The 15744-nt window shown below is 45.8% G+C and overlaps 1 protein-coding gene and 1 non-coding gene across 3 annotated transcripts; both read right to left on the reverse strand.

Annotated features, from left to right (window-relative positions):
* Positions 1 to 749: 749 nt before the first annotated feature.
* olig2 (oligodendrocyte lineage transcription factor 2) lies at positions 750 to 12878 on the reverse strand. 2 transcript variants are annotated; one of them, XM_089002701.1, is made up of 2 exons: positions 12741 to 12878; positions 750 to 2212 (listed from the first exon to the last, which is right to left on the reverse strand). In XM_089002701.1, the coding sequence occupies exon 2, from the start codon at positions 2203 to 2205 to the stop codon at positions 1387 to 1389; it is 819 nt and encodes a 272-aa protein (XP_088858827.1). In that variant the 5' UTR covers positions 2206 to 2212; positions 12741 to 12878; the 3' UTR covers positions 750 to 1386. The 2 variants fall into 2 exon arrangements, with proteins under 2 accessions (XP_088858827.1, XP_088858826.1); XM_089002700.1 differs by lacking the exon at positions 12741 to 12878 and adding an exon at positions 3155 to 3227.
* A 1742-nt stretch (positions 12879 to 14620) lies between these two features.
* Positions 14621 to 14730, reverse strand: trnal-caa (transfer RNA leucine (anticodon CAA)). The gene is made up of 2 exons: positions 14693 to 14730; positions 14621 to 14666 (listed from the first exon to the last, which is right to left on the reverse strand). It is a non-coding gene; the product is annotated as a tRNA-Leu (tRNA).
* Positions 14731 to 15744: the final 1014 nt, after the last annotated feature.

Genomic DNA, 15744 nt, shown 5'->3' on the forward strand with positions numbered 1-15744 from the left:
CATGGTGTTTTTTTTTTGGCTAAAAATGCCTTACTATACATGGTGTGTTTTTTTTGGCTAAAAATGCCTTACTACACATGGTCGTTTCTTTCCGCTAAAAAACGGCTTACTATACATGGTCGCTTTTTTTCGGCCGAAAATGCCTTACTATACATGGTGGGTTTTTTTGGCTAAAAATGCCTTACTATACATGGACTTTTTTTTTCACCTAAAAACGCCTGACTATACATGGTGTTTTTTTCGGCCAAAAATGCCTTACTATACATGGTGTTTTTTTCGGCTAAAAACGCCTTACTATACATGGTCATTTCTTTAGCTAAAAAAAGCCTTACTATACATAGTCTTTCTTAGGGTCAAAAACACATTCATACTATCCATAGCCGTTTTTTGTTTGCCTAAAAACGTCTTACTATACATGATCATGATTAGCATTAGCAAACATTTTCTTATCTCGTGACTGTAAAATTACTGTTTTCAAAGGCGCTTAAACTAAAATGTATTATTATTGATGAAATGGAGTCGAAGTCAACCCACGATGGAGGGGTCAGGGGTCGCGGGGGGTGGCGATGACGAGTCTGCCGCCTACCCGGCGGCCTTTTTGCAGGCCTCAAAGCCGCGAGCGCCACAGAAGAAAAATCCGCGGAGGTGGGGGGGCGTAAAGAATACAAGAAAAAACGTTTCAGTTTGTTTATTTCGTTGACACCTCGGAAAGTTCAGCACGCGCCCCACTCGTGGGGTGGGATTGGGCAATATAGGCAAGAGAGACCTGGGCCTGATGGGAAGACTTGCTTTCTTCCCTTTTTTCTCCATTGTTATTATTTCATCATTCTCCCCAACGATGCAATTGGTGAGGGTAGTGGGGGAGGGGGCGACGCGGTGAAATGCCCCCCCCCCCTTGTTTTTAAGTGTCCCAAAATCAAAAGATTACAAGCGTTAAAGCTAATAGCTATTGGCTATCTATTCGCTGGCTACCAGCTATCTATTTGCTGGATAATAGCAACCTATTTGCTAGATATTAGCTATGTAGCTAGCTTTCTATCTATTTGAGTTACTTCCGGGTTGAGTGAATGCTGGCGCGTGTGGCTGCCGCTGCTCACCCACAGAAAAAAACTTATTCTGTGTCTGTAAAGTGACCTTGAGAGTTTTGAAAGCCGCTTAGAAATCAAATGGATTATGATTATTATTATTATTAGTAGTAGTAGTAGTAGTAGTAGTATTAAAAGCCCTCCCCCGCCCATCCACACACACACACACACACACACCCGCAAATTCAAAGAAAAAAAGGCAACCATTTTGTCAATAAATATTCCCTTTCTCCCCCTTTTTTATTTTATTTTTTTTATAAAAGAGGAAAAGCCCCACCCCCACCCCCGCTCGCCTCCATTTTCATTTGGCAGTGTCACCCGCGTGCAGGCGCGGCACGGCGGCGCACATGCTACACGGGCACGGCATGCCAGCGGCGAGCCCCCAGTGCTGGAAGGGGGGCGGCGGGTGCGCCTTGAGGAGTCCGTGGTGGTGGTGGTGGGCGGGCCTGGTGGGGGGCGGCGGGGGCGGTAGCAGCGGGTGGTGCACCGCCGCGGCCATAGCGGCCGGGTGCGGGTGAGTCAAGGCCGGGTGGTGCGATGCCGCCACCGCCGACGCCGCCGCCGGGCCAGCGGCAGATACCGCCGCCGCGCCCCCGCCGCCGTACACGTCGGCCAGCAACCGCTTCATCTCGTCCAGCGAGGAGGTCAGCATGAGGATGTAGTTCCTGGCCAGCAGCAAGGTGGCGATCTTGGACAGTTTGCGCACGGAAGGCCCGTGCGCGTAAGGCATGACCTCGCGCAAACCGTCCATGGCCACGTTCAGGTCGTGCATGCGCTTCCGCTCGCGGCTGTTGATCTTCAGGCGGATCGATTGCAGCTCGTGGGAGGACAGCAACTTCCGCTCCGCCTTGGACGAGGCCGCGCGCGCTCCCGCTGAGTCGTCCTCGTCCCCGTCGTCGTCCTCATCGTCCTCGTCGACGTCGTCGTCGTCTCGGCGGCGGCCCCGGCGGCGGCGGAGGGGCGGGAAATGGTGGCGAAGGTGCGACTCCACCGCGGCGGGTGAGTCGCCCTGCGTAGACGACACGGCGCCCGGGAAGACGCCCGCTTCCGGGCGTCGAGGCCTCGGTAGAAAGGCGCCGTCCGCTTCCGGTGAAGACACCCGGCTGGCGTCCGACTCCATCGCGTTCCTGGCGGGAGGACACCGCGTGACGTCAGTGACACCCTCTGCGCGTCCACAACTTGCCGGGCCGTGTGTGTGTGTGTGTGTGTGTGTGTGTGTGTGTGTGTGTGTGTGTGTGTGTGTGTGTGTGTGTGTGTGTGTCGTCCGAAAATGAGCACAAGTCAATACATGTATACTAAAAAAACTGCTATTCCTTTTTGAAAATACCCCCCCCCCCTTCTCACCACCCAAATGTCAAAGCTTTCTTATGCGACAAGAAACGCAACATTTTCTTTTTTTACGTTAAAACGCCAAAAAAAGAAACGCAACATTTGTTTACGTTAAAACGCCAAAACGCCCAGAAAAGAAACGCTACATTTCTTTTTCTTTACGTTAAAACGCCCAAAAACGCTACATGTTCTTTTCTTTACATTAAAACGCCCAAAAAACGCGATATTTTCCCTTTTTTTACGTTAAAACGACAAAACCCCAAAAACGCAACATTTTCTTTTTTTTTTACGTTAAAACGCCCAAAAAAACGCAACGTTTCCTTTTTTTACGTTAAAACGCAAAAAAAAGAAACGCTAATTTTTTTTTTTACGTTAAAACGCCAAAAACGCAACAGTTTCTTTTTTTTACGTTAAAACGCCAAAAACGCAAGTTTCTTTTTTTTACGTTAAAACGCTCAAAAAAAGGCAACGTTTACTTTTCTTACGTTAAAACGCAAAAAAAAAGAAACGCAACATTTTTTTTATTTTACGTTAAAACGCCAAAACCCCAAAAACGCAAGTTTCTTTTTTTTACGTTAAAACGCCCAAAAAAAACGCAACGTTTACTTTTTTTACGTTAAAACGCCAAAACGCCCAAAAAAGAAACGCAACATTTTCATTTTTTTACGTTAAAACGTCAAACAAGCAAGTGGCCATACACCTGCCAACTCCCACACCCACACCCGCTTCGTGAAACTTACCGTTGCCTATTTCGCGCCCAAATTCCCTAAAAAGGTCCAAAAAGGCCACAAGAAAAAAAATTAATATTCAAAAAGTTGTGTGTGGGGGGGGGGGGGTGGAAGATGTGTGGCGGCAGGGTGGGGGGTCTTGACGCAAAATCCGCTAGACGTGAATGCGGACCGACCGCGCGGACGGACGACGCGGGCGTCCTTGCTTCCACGCGCGGGATCAGCAGAAGCACAGTGACGCGCCGTGGGCGCCGATTTATACAAGGGAGGGGGGGGGCGTGTAGGATGGGGTGCAGTGGGGGGGGGTTCACTGGGACAACAACACTAGCTCTGTGCACGCAACCGACCAGTCAACTGCTTGAGGGGCGGGGCGAGGCGGGGTGGCATCCAAAGCAAGCACACGAAGCTCCCCAGTCTGTCGAGGCACGCGCGCCTTGAGGCGGGGGGGGGGGGGGGGGGGTTAAAGGGCGTCCGGCAGAAGATGGCGGAGTTTCAAGATGGCGGAGTTTCTCAGGACTACGTTCTTTGGAACCGTGGTTGCGTTCCGACTTTTGACACAGAAAGTGTTCAGGGTGCGCTTTTCCGGAGTAGGCGAGGTGATGAGTGTCATTTTTGTCGTTTTTTTTTTTCTTTCAAATCACTTTTGGTTGTCATGGTGACGGGCAGGCGGTTCAAACATCAGCGAAGTGAGACCGAGCCGGGATCGAGCTGTGGGCTGTGGGGAGGGAGTGAAGGTGGTGAGCAGGGTGCGCAGGGTCCAGTTGGATTTTCCCTGCCTGAGGGGAATCACTGGAAAAGGTGCTGAGCAGGGTGTGCAGCGTCCAGTTGGATTTTCCCTGCCTGAGGGGAATCAATGGAAAAGGTGGTGAGCAGGGTGTGCAGGGTCCAGTTGGATTTTCCCTGCCTGAGGGGAATCAATGGAAAAGGTGGTGAGCAGGGTGTGCAGGGTCCAGTTGGATTTTCCCTGCCTGAGGGGAATCACTGGAAAAGGTGCTGAGCAGGGTGTGCAGCGTCCAGTTGGATTTTCCCTGCCTGAGGGGAATCAATGGAAAAGGTGGTGAGCAGGGTGTGCAGGGTCCAGTTGGATTTTCCTTGCCTGAGGGGAATTACTGGAAAGGGTGGTGAGCAGGGTGTGCAGGGTCCAGTTGGATTTTCCTTGCCTGAGGGGAATCACTGGTAAAAGTGGTGAGCAGGGTGCCCAGGGTCCAGTTGGATTTTACCCGCTTTAGTGGAATCACTGGAAAAGGTGGTGTGCAGAGTCCAGTTGGATTTTCGCCGCCTGAGGGGAATATCTGGAAAATGTGGTGAGCAGGGTGTGCAGAGTCCAGTTGGATTTTCGCCGCCTGAGGGGAATATCTGGAAAATGTGGTGAGCAGGGTGTGCAGGGTCCAGTTGGATTTTCCCTGCCTGAGGGGAATCACTGTAAAAAGGTGGTGAGCAGGGTGCAGAGGGTCCAGTTGGATTTTCCCTGCCTGACGGGAATTACTGGAAAAGGTGGCGAGCAGGGTGTGCAGGGTCCAGTTGGATTTTCCCTGCCTGAGGGGAATCACTGGAAAAAGTGGTGAGCAGGGTGCACAGGGTTCAGTTGGCTTTTCCCTGCCCTGGTCTTGGTTTCCAGATCGACGGGGTTCGGCGCTTGGAGTGTCAGGGGTGCATGTTTGATGAAGTGCTCCCGTTCCAGATGGGTAAAGGAGGACCCTCCTTTTGCACCCCTCCCACTCCCACAAAAAAAGGAATTTGGAGCGACAACAAAAAATAATCCGTCAAGCCTCGTTGCCGTTTCTTTGCTTTGTCGTCCGCCGTTTGTTGTCCGGCCGCGCCGCCAAGTGCGCTCGCAGCGGCGCTTCAAACCATACGCCGATGACGGGGGTCCCGGGGGGGGGGGGGGGGGGGCACTATTAGGAGCTAATTAAGTGGCAAGGCCCGTGCGAAATGGAGAGCTTACAAGCTCTTTAGGCGACGTGACAAATTGAATGGCGGAGGCTCGGCTCCGCCCACTTCTTCCCGCAACCCCATCTGGCCGCCGGTGCAGCAAAAAGGGGATTTGCGCCGCTGTGTGGGAGAGCGCCAGGGGGATAAGGGGGCCGCTTTGGACCATTGAAGGGGTGCAGGGGTGGGGGGCTTTCTTGTTCACGGCTCCTCGCCTCAATTGAACAGGCCCACATTTGCTTTGGCCAAACGCTACAAATGTTTCGACAAGCCGCTCTGTGATCCGGCGGGTCACTGGGACCCCGCCGGGACCCCGCCTCAGCGCTAGGCCCATCAATATATTGCCGCTGCTATTCAGGGGGCCCAATGTGACCCCCCCCCCCAATCGGCTGGCCAAATGGAAATGGGGCTTCTCCAACTGTTTGCCAGAAAATTGGGGGTGGGGGGGGTGGCCCTACTCGCCCGAAAGCGGGCGACCAGCGATGGCGGTGGAGCTTCCCAAAACGGGAAAGCGCCGATCGGTGGTGCCGACGGGGGTCCAAATGTCATTTTATCACCTAGCAAGCTATCTATTTGCAATCTATTCGCTAGCTACCTACCTAGCTATCTATTTGCTATATATTCACTATCTACCAAGCCAAGCTAGCTAGCTACCTAGCTAGCCAGCAAAGCCTTCTCTGCAGGCCTAAAGATATAACTTTGGGCAGCGGCAGATTGAAATGGATTATTATTATTAATCAATCAATACGCTGGCGGCATATTGAAAACGCTTGCCTGTGGCTTGATGGGATGAGAGGTGGCCGATCAGGTGCCTGTTTTTATTTGGGGAAGGGGGCAGGCCTAAAAATATAATTTTGGGCAGTGGCGGACTGTCAAGGCCTGCAAAGCCTTCTCTGCAGGCCTAAAAATAGAACTTTGGGCAGTGGCGGATTGAAATGGATTATTATTATTAATCAATCAATACGCTGGCGGCAAATTGAAAACGCTTGCCTGTGGCTTGATGGGATGAGAGGTGGCCGATCAGGTGCCTGTTTTTTATTTGGGGGAGGGGGTGAGGGTGGGACCCTTTGGCAAGCAAGTGTCTTGTGGGATCAGGGGGGGGGGCGAGCGTGGGGCGGTGCGGGCCGTTTGCGAGGGTGAAAGGGGTTGGGGGGGGGGGCGCTTCCCATTGAGGGCGGCCCCTCCCCTGTTGTAAAACAAGCTCAACACTGGGGGCTTTGTGCCCCCCCCCATGCAGGAAACATACCACCCAAAGTGCTACCCCGCCCCCGCCCTCCCAATCTTGTTCAGGAGGCGGGGCCGCCATCGGTGGCCAGCAACAGGTGGGGTTAATGAGACAGGGAGGAGGGGGGGGGGCGTCAAGGGGGCGGGCCCGTAAGTTTCCGTCATTCGGGGCCTAGAATGGCAAGATTGATGGATAGAGACACCCACACAAAACCGGGAGGCGGTGATGAAATGTCGAGGGGCGGTGCCGAGGCGGGATGGGGGCGGGGGTCCAAAAGGGAATCCTGAATGGCGTCTCGGTCCGAGCCGGAGTCACACGGGTACGTTTGCCGCCTCCTGGGGGGCTAATTAGCAGGGAGGTCTCGGCGACAAGGCGGCGGAGAAAGGCCGCGGGATGCGGGGTGAACGCGGGGTGAACGCGGGTGAACGCGGGTCACGGGTGACCACCTACCAGGAGGGACCAGAGGACCCCCCCCGAACCCTATCCACTGTAAAAAAAAAAAAATGAATCATCGTTCTTCACCTGTTGCGTGACGGACAATTGACTCGAGGACCTGACTTGTCCTCTTTGGAGGACAACGTGTGTGTGTCATGGTGGGTGGGGGACAGAGGGGGGGGGTCCTCCAAGTCTTGAGGACCCTAAAGTGGAGACACACACACACACTTGTTTCTCATTAAAGGTCCACCTGCTTGGTCATTTCAAAAGGGATAGCTAGCTACCTAGCTGGCTATGAACGCGGGCGCGAATGGCTGCCGCTGCTCACCCGCATAAAAAAACCCTCTCACTGTAGATAATAATAATAATAATAATAACAATACTACTACTACTACTACTACTACTACTACTAATAATAATAATAATCCATTTCTAAGCGCCTTTCAAAACTCTCATGGTCACTTTACAGTCACAGGATAAGTTTTTCTCTGGGTGAGCAGCGGCAGCCACACGCGCCAGAAATCACTCAACCCGGAATAACTCAACCCGGAATAACTCAAAAACATATAAGGCTAGGTAGCGAACTAATAGATAGCTAATAGATAGTTAACTAGCTCGCAAGCCAGATCGCTAATAGATAGCAAGCTAGATAGCCAGCATTAGCTAGATATCTAATAGATTATAGCTAGATAGCTCTATCGATAGATATGATGATAGCTAGCTAGCTAGGTCGATAGACAGATAGATAGCTCGGTAGTAGTTTGCTAGCTAGCTAGATCGCGAATAGTGCGCTAGCTAGCTAGATAACTCGCTAGATAGTTAGTTCGGTAAATAGATAGTTGCTAGCTATATAGTTCGCTAGATAGCTAAATAGCTCGCAAGCTAGTCAGACAGATAGACAGGTTTATATCATGCATATCGTATCAGACGCAGAAAGCAAACACGCAGCTGTAGCATCCATTCACCAAAAGTGATTGACTGACATCTCCTGTCCCACGTTAATCCGCTTCAATTCCATGCAGCGGCAGTTCCACATATTGGTCAGTAGCGGCTCGTTTGTAGTTTTCCTCCGAGTGTGGATGTCAAAGTTGAAGCCAAAAATGTTCCTGGTTGTTGAATTTCCCAAGCGATCACTTGGAGAAAAAACATGCCACCGACAACATGGTCGCTATTGTAACCGTCCTCATTAGCATTTAGCTAACGATGGGCTAAATAAGGGCGACGTGTTGTGTCTCCCGCCCGACGCCTTTTCTTGCCTTTTGTTGTCCGCTCGCCGTAATGTAGGTTAATACCCGGCCCACGCTAACAGCCGCGCTTTGTGGCGTTGCCGGCGTTTGGCGGGCGGGTTGGCGAGCGGGCGGCTAAACGCTAAACACAGCCGGCGTGTGATGACACTGAAAGTATGCTCCAATGGTGTCAGTGTGCCAGCGCAACAAGAAGCGGGCCATTGTGGCTCATTAATTAACAAGCTATGCTAAACCAGGATTAGCATATTCATAAGGGGGTAGGGGGGCGGCCATCTTTCACACACATTTCTGATGCGTGTGTGTGTGTGTGTGTGTGTGTGTGTGTGTGTGTGTGAGCAGTTTGGCCATGGCTGATTGTGCACCACAACATAACATAACCCCGCTTGTCCGGCACCCGCTCCATTAACTCTCAGCGTGGCACGTCTTGCGTGCACGCGCACACGCACACACACACACACACACACACACACACACACACACACACACACACACACACACATACAAAGCGCGAGCCCCCATTTTCACAGTCCAGTGAACACGGGTGGGCCGGCCCCACACGGATTAGCGGTAAATTAGCGCCGACTGCAAAGTGATTCACATGTTGCATCACATGTCCAATGTCAACACGCAACTCAGTCAAAAACAAACGCACGCACGTTACGTGACGATGTTAACTCATTGACTACCGGAAAGATGTGTAAAAATGTGTTCACTCAAGTGCCAGGGTTTTTGTCATTGTCACTTGAAATGCAGGACACACTGAATACAGTGAGACCTCAACTTACAAACACCTTATCGTACAAACTTTTCGTCTTACAAACGTCAAATTTCTGAAAATTAAACCTTATAATAAGCACTATTTTCATAATACACACCCACCACTGCTGGCGGAGTGATCTTCGGCGGAAGCACACGACCGAACGGCACCAGAGGTTAAGTTACCAACAGTCCTTATGGAAGGTGACTCTCCTTCCATAAGCCATCAACGACCAACAAAAAGGTCAATAAAACTTTATTTTACTGCACAGTTTATTTCTTTAATTACAGTCCTCATGTAATGCGCCTTTCTTTCCAAACAGCAATTCCCTTTGACCTTCGACCTCCAACGCCATTCCATCAAGCCATAAATGACCATCACAAATGTAAATAAAGTGACTTTATGATACAATGCAGTGTATTTCTTTCATTACAATACAATAGCACATTTATTATACATAGAATAAGGTATGTTGTGTGTAGTTTTTTAGGCTTATTTAGTTGAAAAGTATATTTTATGGAAACCCGGGAACGGATTATTCCCATTTTAATGGTTCCCTATGGGAATTTTTTTTTTGAGATACACACTTTTCGCCTTAGACACTCTGTCTGGGAACCAATTAAGTTCGTAAGTTGAGGTCTCACTGCATTGCGTTTTCGGAGGACATTAACAGTCAATGCAGCGTTAGAAACCTTAGACCAGTGGTCACAACCTACGGCTCTTGAGCCAGATGTGGCTTTTTTGATGATTGCATCTGGCTCGCCAATAAAACTAAATACGTATTCTCGCTTTTTCGCTGTTCATTTCCTGTATGTGCGGTAGGATGGATGATAGAAGTATATTGATGCTAAAGTTAGCTGGGGGTGTCAAAGTAATACTACTACTACTACTACTACTACTACTACTACTACTACTAATAATAATAATAATAATAATAATAATAATAATACATTTGATTTCTAAGCGCCTTTTAAAACTCTCAAGTACACTTTACAGTCACGTTTTTCTGAGGGTGAGTAGCGGCAGCCACACGCGCCAGCGTTCACTCAACCCGGAATAACTCGAATAGATAGAAAGTTAGCGGGCTAGCTAATCGATAACAAATAGCTAGCTAGCTAGGTAGGTGGCTACCTAGCCAGCTATCTATTTGCTATCTACTATCTATTTGCTATCTAACTAGCTATCTGGCTACCTAGCTAGCTATCTATTTGCTATCTATTCGCTTGATAGGAACTCGATAAAATTATGACAGAGAAAGCACAAGGGTCCATTCCTCAAGATGGTGAAAGAAGCCTATGTTCCTCATCAAGTGTTTAAAGCTGATGAAACCGGCCACTTCATTCCATCAAGCCATCAACGACCATCACAAAGGTAAATAAAACGACTTTAGTATACAGTACAGTTTATTTCTTTAATTATAATACCATAGCACATTTATTATACATAAAATAAGGTATATTTTGTGTAGTTTTAAGGCTTAGAAAATAAGAAAGTCGAAAATTAGGTTTTATGGGGACCTGGGAACGGATTATTTTCATTTTAATGGTTTCCTATGAGAAATTAATTTTTGGGATACACACTTTTCACCTTACACACTCTGTCTGGAAACCAATTAAGTTCGTAAGCCAAGGTATCACTGTATTTTACTTTTATGGCTCTCTTAGTCAAAAAGGTTCCCAACTCCTGCCTTAGACATTCATCTTTCATTAGAAAAAAAGAGTTAATTCCTAAATACTGTAATATGGGTCTGGAGTTATCTGAGCTTGAAATGGGGGCAGATGTCCAAAATACAATCCATATTGGTTGATAGAGCGCTGAGACAACAGCTGAAGCTGGAACAAAGCTCTAACATGGAAAAAAAGGTGATGGTGAAAAATGATGCCCCCTTTTGGAAAAGAATAAACATTGCCAGGTCTGACCAGCGCGTATCGGCACCAAAGCATAAAAAAACCAAAAACCCAAACCAATTCGGGAATGGCGCTCTCTGTCATATTTTCAATTGGTGAATGGCAGCCATTTTGTGGGGCGGGTTGGAGGACACGTTTGGTGGCGTGTGGCCTTTTTGGTCATTTGGGGACGTTTGTGAGGTCCAGTGAATGGCGTCCCGTCCCCCCCCCCCAACTCTAAGGAAAGGCCAGCTCTCAATGCGCTCGTTAGCCATGTCAGTCTCGCTATCGGCGACCTGTCACTCACACTCATTTGTTGCGGGAGAAATGCAAAAAGTGCTGTTGCTTAACTTTGCTGTTTAACGAGGTCTTTAATTGAGACGTCTACTGGCCACCTGTCGCTCTCATTAGCATGCTAATGCCGCGCCATTGTTACAGTGCTGACAGCTAGGACGGCGGCGGGGGTCTCGGGGATGGGGAGGCATTGAGTGGGATGGTAATGGAGGGGCTCAGTCGCTTCCACAAAGGCGCACGTCAAGAAAACGGCAATGCTAAGTCGCTCGTGATTCAAGCGCAACAACAAGACGCCTCACTTCCTGTGCGGCAAAGTCAAAATGCCCGGCAAACCGGCGGCTTCCAGTGCCATCGTCGAATTCCAGGACCCCACAGAATATTGAGTTTTAGGACAACATCAACATTCAATTCAGCGTAAGAAAACTTACACTCTCTTATTTCATCAAAAAAAAAAAAACTTAATTCCTAAGTTACATGGGTCTGGACTTATATGAGCTTGAAATGGGGGCAGCTGTACAAAATACAATCGATAATGGTTGATATAGCGCTTGAACAACAGCTGAAGATGGAACAAAGCGCTAACATGGACAAGAGGCAAATGCTGCCCCTTCGTGGAAAAGAAAAACATAGGCTAGAGGCCATAGCCAGCGCTTTATCGGCACCCAAACAAGAAAAAAAAAACTAAACCCAAACCAATTCGGTAAGGACGCTCTATGTTATACAGTGAAACCTCGGTTTATGAACCCGTTGGCTTACAAACTTCTCGGTTTACGAAGGTTAAATTTATGAAAATTTTACCTTGGCATACGAACTATTTTTCGGGATACACATGAAGCGGCCACAATGAGTGATGAGTCGATTCCCCACCCCCAGTCTTTGGTTAAAGCCACGTGATTGGTCAAGAACGCAACAGTGAGTGGAGGTGGTTTAACCATGAAAGAGACAGGCAGACGACAGAGAGAGAGAGTGACAAAATGGATGGAAAACGGTGAAATTTGGACTTGTTTCAACTTTGATAGTTCAAAGGCAGGGTGTAGACTGCAAGGTTAAAATATCCCATCAATCAGGCTCCACAAATAACCCGCACAAGCCATCTGTACACTTGATGCACTTGAAAGCTATCAACCCAGCTAAACAGAACACAATTGATGAGGAGCAAGGTAAAATTATCGCAGAGAAAGCACCTACAAGGGATCATTCCTCAAGATGGTGAAAAAAAGAAGGCTACGTTCCTCATCAAGTGTTTAATGCTAATGAAACTGGCCACTCCATTCCATCAAGCCATCAACGACCATCAGAAAGGTCAATAAAACAACTTTATTATACCGTACAGTTTACTTCTTTAATTATAATATCATAGCACATTTATTATACATAAAATAAGGTATATTTTATGTAGTTTTAAGGCTTAGAAAATTAGAAGGTACAAAATCATGTTTTATGTGGACCTGGGAACGGATTATTCTAATTTCAATGGTTCTCTATGGGAAATGAATTTTTGGGATACACACTTTTCGCCTAACACACTCTGCCTGGGAACCAATTAGGTTTGTAAGTCAAGGTATTGTTGTACTTTCAATTCTAGAATAAATTTGTGAATGGCAGTGAATGAGTTCATAATGATTGTCAGTCCAAGTTCAATGCCATCATTTGAAGATAGCCAAACAAGACGATAGCATCTCAAGGGTTATAAACTACAAATCAAGCGTTTATGATTCACTCTGTTTACTTGCATTTTGGCAGATGCCGCTAAGCTAGCACAAAACATAAACAAGTAGCTAAAAATGTACATTTCAAAGAAATAAACAAAGGTAAACATCCTCACCCTTCGTTTGGAAGACTTCATCGTCGACCGGAACTGAAAGAAGTTTGTAGTGCGACTTGGCTAATCATGTCCACACGTTAGCAAAAATAATTAGCCAAAAAATAGGAAAACAATTCATCGCATTGGACGGCGTGGGGGGTGTTTGTTTCCGTGTGACGTTCTTTCCTTTTACTACACTGCCATCTAGTGGACGGCAAGTCTCAGCACCGTGGAAGCACCATTTTGTTATAATAATAATAATAATAATAATAATAATAATAATAATAATAATAATAATAATAATAATAATAATAATAACGATGATGATGATAAAAATGATAATAATAATAATAATAATAATAATAATAATAATAATAATAATAATAATAATAATAATGATAATAATGATGATGATGATGATAAAAATGACAATAATAATAATAATAATAATAATGATATAAAACTAATAATAATAATAATAATAATAATAATAATAATAATAATAATAATAATAATAATAATAATATTAACACATTTAATTTTGAAGTGCCTTTCAAAACTCTCAAGGACGCTTTACAGTCACTGGATTTTTTAATATTATTATTATTATTAATAATAATAATAATAATAATAATAATAATAATAATAATAATAATAATAATAATAATAATATATTTAATTTATGTAAAAACTCCTTCAAAACCTTTCCAAACACTCAAGGACACTTTACAGTCAGAGGATATTTTTTTCTGCGGGTGAGCAGCGGCAGCCACACGCGCCAGCGTTCACTCGACCCGGAAGCAACGATAGCGAATAGATAGCAAATAGTTGTTGTGTTGTTTTAAGACTTATTTAGTAGAAAATTATGTTTTATGGGGACCTGGAAATGGTTTATTGTAATTTTAATGGTTTCCTATGGGAAATTAATGTTTGGAAGACGAACTTTTTGCCTTAAACACACTTTCTGTGAACCAATTAAGTTTGTAAGCTGAGGTATCACTGTAAATCAATATGTATTGTATTGTATTGTATTGTAATAAAAATAAGAAAACCTTGAGTATGTTCCCTCCATCTGCTGTTGCGCAACAAAAGAAAGCTGACCGTGTCACTACCCCTCCCAAGCTAAAAAAAATGAAAACCACTGAAGCAAAAGTTGTAATTGTGCCTTGGTCAAAAGTTGTGCTTTAAAAAAATCATTCATTAATCAACAACAGTGGTGACCCAAGACTTTTGCACTCATGTGCATATAAAACTGTATTGGATTGGATTGGATTGGATATGCCTTTATTAGTCTCACAGTGGAGAAATTTACATTACATTTACATTAAGAGATGCAATGAACATGTTCGTCGATTGTTGATTTTAATAACACCCACTTTTTGTGTGGGTGAGCAGCGGCAGCCATTCGTGCCAGTGTTCACTCTACCCGGAAGTAACACCGCAGCAAAGTAATGAAAGGAAGATGAAAGGAAAGAAAAAAGTAGAAAAACAAAATACAGGAGCTGCTGGAAAGGCAGCCACTCTCGCGGCGCCATGTTGTTCATTATCCAGTCAAATTCGAGTGCATGTTTATTACTTTGGACACAGTCATGAAATCAATTAACCTTATTTAATATTATGTGACCGTTTAAAAAGTAGCTTATTTTTTGGGAAATGCACCTCAGTGGTCATAAAAGCAGTATTTTGGTTACAGGTAAAACTATGCACACATTTTTACTGAAGGACCTGAGTACAGTGAAATTGCATTTGTATTTAGTTTATAAAGTAAAGATTATAGATATATTTGTTATTAAAATCTCATATTTACATTGGTTTTGAAAAAAAAGCACGTTCGTCGTGAAACAAATGGAAGAAGTGAGTTTATGGTTTTAATCGTTTAATTTAGAAAAGAAAAAAATCATTGTCAGAAGTGGGATTCGAACCCACGCCTCCATTCGGAGACCAGAATTCCCGTTTGTCGAGAAGGTTTCAACCTTGAGTCTGGCGCCTTAGACCGCTCGGCCATCCTGACAACTGACGGCGAAACGACTACTTGCCGTTTTAATGTCGGTACGGAACTCGTACAACAGGATATTTTCATGTAAATTGTCAAAGAAACGATTTCTTGGAAAAAAGCTTTCGATGCCTTTTTCGGTCACAACAGCCGAAGCACAGTCGTGACACGTTTTGAGCTGCTAGCTGGGCGTATTTACGCTTCCGCACTTAAAGAGTTTGATGGTTCTCTTTATTTGTAAGTAGGTTCGTTGTCAGATCTCCCAGGCAGGTGACGCGCAGAGCTTGATCGCGGCGTGGAGTCGAGCAAGTCGTGCCGTGATATCCGGGCGTGAGTCCGAGATGAGTCGGAGATTATTCTGCCCCGTGGTTCGCCCAATCTCTCTGTCCCGCGACAGTTTCTTTTATACAATTTGCAAGCGTGTGCTATGCGTCAGGGTGATACGCACATCATGGAGATCAAGGAACTGAAAGACATGAAAGTGTTGAAAGGCGCACTTCAAAATCATGCACTCGTGTGACGCAACACACTCAAAATGAAAGCGCGGGCTAGGATAGTTTCAAATGGTTTTGATAACAACAATAAATAAATCTACTTCGAAACATATGATCCATATTCATGTGTTATAGAACAGTGTCATTTAGTTTCACGTCTCATTTGCCAAAATGCGGTTAGATTTTGATGACGTAGCCTTTGTTGGCTCCCACTCAAACTCCAAACAGCATACAAAAACAAAATAATGTACTTTTGAATTGATAAAAACTAAAATGTAACTACAAAATAGAAACTTTGGGTGCAAACAACGCAGTGAGGGCAACCCCCCGAGTTCTACCGAGTCGCATTTTGATGACGTTATCTTTACGCCGACTACCGCTCCATTCTCAACAGCATAAAAAAAACAAAATAATGTACATTTGAATTGATAAAAACTAAAATGTAACTACAAAATAGAAACTTTTGGTGCAAACAACCCAGTGAGGACAACACCTGCCTGAGACTTCAACTGTATGAAGACGCATGTTGATAACGTCG

Source organism: Hippocampus bargibanti, linkage group LG08 (assembly GCF_051943395.1).
Source record: "Hippocampus bargibanti isolate YZ-2025 linkage group LG08, ASM5194339v1, whole genome shotgun sequence".
NCBI classification, from domain to species: Eukaryota; Metazoa; Chordata; class Actinopteri; order Syngnathiformes; family Syngnathidae; genus Hippocampus; species Hippocampus bargibanti.

Coding starts and splice junctions, on each gene's coding strand:
- olig2 (XM_089002701.1), bottom strand. CDS start 2,205: ATGGAGTCGGACGCCAGCCGGGTGTCTTCACCGGAAGCGGACGGCGCC.